This window comes from Sordaria macrospora, chromosome 3, assembly GCF_033870435.1.
Source record: "Sordaria macrospora chromosome 3, complete sequence".
NCBI classification, from domain to species: Eukaryota; Fungi; Ascomycota; class Sordariomycetes; order Sordariales; family Sordariaceae; genus Sordaria; species Sordaria macrospora.
The window spans coordinates 2,478,064-2,484,063 of NC_089373.1; the positions used below are offsets into that span (position 1 = coordinate 2,478,064).

Below are 6,000 nucleotides of genomic sequence, written 5' to 3' on the forward strand. Positions count from 1 at the left end.
AGTTCCGGCGGCCGTTCTGACTTGTGAGAATTGCTGCCACGTACAGATTACATGCGCCTGCTAGGCGTTCTGTATTCTTCCGGCCGCTCAAGTCATCGCCCTGATTGGCATCTTCCAGCATCCTTAACGGACTGGGAATAGCGCCAGTTGGTAGCCCCTGTTAATCACCAGCCGGAAAGACTCTGTGTTTGCCGCGATAGGATTTTGTGAGTCCGTCTTGTTGTGCTGCGCAGAGTTATTGTTAGGAGTTGTTAGCACGCCAACCATCGAGATGCTAGAGTCCAGGTTCGATAGACCATAGAGGACCGGGGAACTCTTGGGAAAGGCACGATGAGTGTGGGAAGGTAGCACATCGCCGCTGGCATGATAGCCTTGGTTAATCAAAGTGGTGGAAACGCGATGGCCGATGTAGAAATCGGCGGTATCAAGACGTTGGGAGGGTTGGCGTCATTCGGCAGGATAATCAAACAAGGTAACAAGGCAAAGAGGCCGGCCGGTCCAAGTGGGAGCCATTCGGTGGCTTGACGGTTGCGGGTTTCGGAATCTGCAAACGGTGGAGGGAAAGACGGTTCCAGCATCCTGAAGCAGAGCAACTGCGGAATTACGTCGACGTGAAGATTCCCCGGGCCGAACTTGAATCTTATACTGGCAGTGCTCAATGTCAGGTGCTGGATGGTGGTACTCGTCGGCAATGGCTCGTGGTCAACATCATGGCAGATCAACAAGCGATACGGGACATTGTGGACATCGGCCGTTATGGAGTCCGCAGTCTGTCCATGCTGCCATGACCCGGGCGGGATGAAACGCGATGGATGCATCCACTGCCGAAGTGATCCATAACGAAGAGGGAAACGATCGATCGAAAAGTCTGGCAGACTCCTGACACATTTTTTTTTTGACATTGCTCGTTGACAGCTGATGGGAGCTGATGTGAGCCCAAGCCTGTACAACAACAGGTTTCGTATGGCATCTTTTGGAAAGAAGAGTAAGAGAAGCGAGAGAAGGAGTGAGCTTTGTCTGACCACCGACAGAAGCACAGCCTGAACTACCTCTACCTACTTGGGAGACATTTGCTCTTTCCCAATAGGTACCTTCGGGGAAACCCATCAAATGGGAATAGGGAAAGCACGATGTGTCTAGAGATTAGTAACACCCGACCTCAGGCAGGAACAATCTCAACTTATTCTGAGCTCCCGTCCAACTTGGGAAGGAACTGATACAGCAGATGCAGTGCTGATAGGGAGCAGCTGCCATCGCTCGCATCCGGGCGGCATCAACGGAATTTCTTTTTCCTTTTCCCCTTGTCTCTTGCTGAGACAGTCGAGTCTCTCGTGGCCGTGGCGTGTCTCGTGCCGAGCGAGAGGGTGCATGTGCGCGGGAAAAGGTGGGATGTTGGCACCGAATTTGGCGCGAACTGACAGAGGCTTGTTGACACTGGCCCGAACACCGCACGGTGGATTCGCTGCTGCCATCGCTACGCTCTACTGCAAGAATTTGACGCACGACAAGGCCGCATGTTGATCTGTCACTGTATACCTGTTAGCCATCCCGCCTTTCTCTCCATTCATTCACTAACAAGGGACTATCAGGTCTTGCTTGGCATGTCAACCAACCATTTGCGCAGTCGCTCCACCACTGCAGAAGTGGAAGTGCAGGTGCAACCTCGTCCTCTCCTGTCCTCCATCCAACATTTCTCTCGATGGATTTTCCCATTTGTCCCATTCGACGGAGGCAGTGCAGACAGGCCAATCAAAGCAATGGTGGTTTCGTAAATGGCTGACGGGCCATTTTCTGGCCACTCACACTGCTCTGATCCGAGTCTTTTCTGTTTTTTAGCAGACCTGCCAGGCCCGACCAGAACATCACCCACCACGACGACGTCTTTGCGCCGATTGGGTCGGTGCTGAATATGCTCTATCTTTCCCTCAGTTGCGCTTTTCCCACAGCTGTTGTCGCCAGTTGCCGAACACTACGGACAGGTCCTTTGCCCTAAATAGGGAAGGGTTCTTCGACAAGTCCGAGGCCCAGATGGTGGTGTGCTCAACGTCGTCGTCCTTGCCGTCGTACAACCCAGATCCCCTCGAGACTAACGGCGGAAAAGAAGCCCGTTGTGACGGTTGAGAGACAGTCGAAATGAAGAGCCTTCGATCAGAGAGATGGACCTCGATGCTGCAGACTGTTGTGCACCTGTCTTGGGCATGGCGATCCAGGCACTGTTGTTGAGTGTCTTGGCACCGACTTGTGAGTCTCTCAGCGTCATCACACGGTACAAGTGTACCGGCTCTGCGGCTGTACGAGTGTACGGGCAGTTTATGGATGCCGTAGCCGGGCTTGTTCTCGCTGGGTGCCTTGGTTGCCCAGTCACCGTTGATAGGAGTGTTGTCGGGAGACTGGCAGATGGATTTTGTCTACATCCTCATCGCCATCACCATCACCATCATGATCTTGCTGCAGCTTCAACACTGTCTCCGATATCGATATCGTCCGCGCCTCCCTTTATACAATTCGCTCCACGCTACTCTGTCTGAGCTGACAAGTCAAGTGCCAGTTTCAGAGAGCTTCTGACAACGGCACTCTCCCACGAAGGAGTGGGCGAGACAGACGATGCCAACAGGTCTGCCCATTTAAAACACATCTCCCCGCGTTTAATGCCCAAACAGGCCTGGTGCCAGAACAGGAGGATGAGATGATGGGCGGGCGAGCAACAACGAGAGCCAAGCGGCAGTTTGTTACCGAGAACACCGACTACGTATCGAGAGATACATTTTCTTCTGCACGTTGGAGCCCCGGCTCGTCGTATGCAGCAGACTCTGAAAGATGGACACTTGGAGCCATTCGCAGTCGCCAATGGCATCCGGTGCCCCTGCCTCCCACTGCTTTCCCACAGGTCTTCCACTGACATCCCCTGTATCCCCTGGCCCAGTCCACCACGCTAGAGTTGCTTGTACAGCAAAGTCCGACTCTCACAAGTGGACTGAAGAGAATCGGCCCAACCCACCACCACTCTGCCCACCCTACCGGCGACCCGTTCTCCCGTCCTGGCCCCGTCCTGGCCCCGTCCTGCCTTCTTAGGCCCCACGTCCCCGAGAGCCATCTTTGCATTCTCACAAGCTGCCTTCGATATAAGTCTTGGAGCGCTCCCGTCCCGTCCCACGACCGCCTCTGTTCTGACCCCTCCTCCCCACATCTCCTCCATTCAAACAATCTGTCCGCAACGTTGAACGTCCATTCCTCTCTTCACTTCTTGCTTCACATCACTTAGCCAGCCCATATATCCACAACTTAACAACAATGTCATCAAGTCATAGAAGACAAGGCTCGAGCCAGAGCAACTCCAGTGGCCACTCTCAACAGCAGAGCCATGACTCGTTCGAGTCTCACCTCACCCACTCTACCGCCCCTACTTCTCTCTATTCCACCCAGGACCACTATTTCTCAGACCACAAGGCTGTGGGAGCATCGACAAGGGCGGATGAGGACCAGTATACTCCTTCTTATCACCACTCACACCCCAAGCCATATGTCTACCAAGACGACGTCAGCCCGGCCACTTCGCTCTACCCACGTTCATCAGTAGAGACCTACGCCTCCACAACAGACTCAACCCACGATCTCGACGCCATGGACCTTGACGACGAATCACCCGTGGAGGCCGAGGACACCAGCATCCCGCCGCTCCCCACGTACCGCCGTGAACTCGTGGAACCCAACGTCCGGGCAACCACCCCTCAGGATTTCGCCAAGCTCTTCCCTTCGCTCAACCGTCTGTCCATCCGTCACGATGAGTACACGTCGGACGGGAACATGAACCTGCGCATCGACACTGTCGTCACTGGCCGCAGAAGAACCGTCTATCAACTCTTCCATCTGCGCATGTACGACTTGGCTAAGCGGGAATTTTCTTTACGCCGGTACTGCCGTGACTCCGGACGTGAGGTCTGCAACTCGAAGCGCAAGTACGCCGAGTCTTCGGCGTCGGCCAAGGCAAAGTCCAGGGCTGCCTCCAAGGATGATGTCAACAAGAGCCACCACGAGCGCCCAACCTTGAAGCGCTCCATGTCAACGGCCATCAAGACGCTCAGTGCTGCGACCAAGTCCAAGCCCGTCCTTCGGCGCACAACAACGTCCGGTGCTGCATCTATCTGCTCCAGCCGACCCAACACCAGCGACTCGTGCTACGGTGACGATGAGCTGTGCCACCACAGCAACTCTTCGCGCACGTCTCTCGCTTCCAAGGGCAAGGGCAAGGCGCACCGGGCCACTCCCACCAACACCATCAAGCTTGAGTTCAGCAACTATGCCCGGGTTGATGTGCACCGCCGTGGCGGTAAGAGCAACAAGCGGTACGAGTTTGAGTGGTGGGGTCACAACTATGCCTGGAAGCGCTCTGTCGACAAGCAAATGGGGGGTCAAGTTTCATTCCACCTCATCCGCGACGGAAACACCAGCGCTCCGGTCGCCCACATTGTCCCCGAGACTCGATCACCCGCTCAGGTTGATGCCGACGAGCGTGCTGGTGGATGGGTTCCCCCATGCTTCATGTGGATCGCTGATGAGACCATCATTGATGCTGTCACCGATGTTGCCGAGTAAGTATTCTTCACAAAGTCCACCAAAGAATGAACATGCTCTAATCGCATTTGCTTAGTGTTATCATGGCCTCTGGCCTCATGGCTCTTGTCGACGACTGTATCAAGGAGAAGTGGCAAACCTCCAAGAAGGTCCACCGCATCCCCTTGCCATTGACCCACAGAACCGTCAGTCTTCCCAGCATTGACGCCAGCCCACGATCAATCATGCAGCATGTCTTCGGTCGGCGGCACTCGCAAACCCAGTCTCATCAACCTACCCCGATGCGGCTTGATGCCCAACACCCCATAGCAACCGCCTGCTAAACGAAGTCTTTCACTTCATCAATTGCTTTTTGTGGTCTTCACCGGTTCCATCTCCTTTGTCAGTATCACGATAAACTTTGCGATTCACATCGGCTTTCTTTCTTCATTGTTTTACGTTCACCATTTTCTTACGCGTTACGATATTGGGCATTGGCGTTATCACATCTGACTTTTTTTTTACGACTCATCATGAAAATGCGGGAGGATCAAGCATTGCGTTTCATTTTCTTTTTGTTTTTATGTCTTGATGTCTAAGAAGCATCTGGTAAACACCAGATTGCCTGCATATGCGCGGTGTTTATGCTCTTTTCCCTTGGCTCGAGTCAAACGACGTTAGCGATGTATTGCCATGGGCTGGCTTTCTTGCTTTTCTATCTTACGACATTATGGTTATGACATTAGGAATCACCATGGCATTCACTTTCATTCCACATTTTTTAGAGGTGGCATGGGCACACAACAAAGCACGGTTGCTGGTTAACTGCTGCGACTATTTTACTGGGGGGGGGGGGCGGGCTTTTGAGAAGGACATAGTATTACTATTACCAACTTTCCAACACTTGCTAAATCGCGATGGACTGGTTCCTGGATTTGGATGCTTTGGATTCATTCACTTCTTGTACAACGATCGAGCGGTAGTATGCACACTGCGCTGGTCGCAGATGGGTATATTACCGTTTCGGCACAGCAAAAATCCGGGAGGCGAATGTAGGAGAGAGAAAGGAAAAAGAGGATGGGGAGATGAAGAGATGGAGAGATGGAGAGAGAGCCGGGAAGATTGAGTGTACAGCAGCAGGTAGCGGAAGTCATCAAAATACGATAATGTCTGGTGTCTAAAATGACCATTTCTACCTACCAAACACAAACCAATCTCTCTTCTCCGCGTTGCTCTCACTCAATTTTGCGAACGTTTGCAAGTATAGCAAGCTGGTCGGAAAAAGTCACGGGATATGCCAGCAGATGAGTGGCCAGGAAAAAGCACGACGCTAATTGTTTAGTCCAGGTCTAGAACACGCACAAATCAGGCAGATTTCAGCATTCGGGGCAAACTTTCGAATTTTACCTACCTATCATCATACCAGCGGAGAGAATCCCGAGTAAAGAA

The 6,000-nt window shown here is 53.0% G+C and overlaps 1 protein-coding gene across 1 annotated transcript; it reads left to right on the top strand.

Moving 5' to 3' along the window:
- The first annotated feature begins 2,683 nt into the window (after nucleotides 1–2,683).
- On the top strand, nucleotides 2,684–5,386 carry SMAC4_00839 (uncharacterized protein). The gene is made up of 2 exons (XM_003349899.2): nucleotides 2,684–4,589; nucleotides 4,649–5,386. The coding sequence occupies exons 1-2, from the start codon at nucleotides 3,292–3,294 to the stop codon at nucleotides 4,893–4,895; spliced, it is 1,545 nt and encodes a 514-aa protein (XP_003349947.1). The 5' UTR covers nucleotides 2,684–3,291; the 3' UTR covers nucleotides 4,896–5,386.
- The last annotated feature ends 614 nt before the right edge of the window (nucleotides 5,387–6,000 follow it).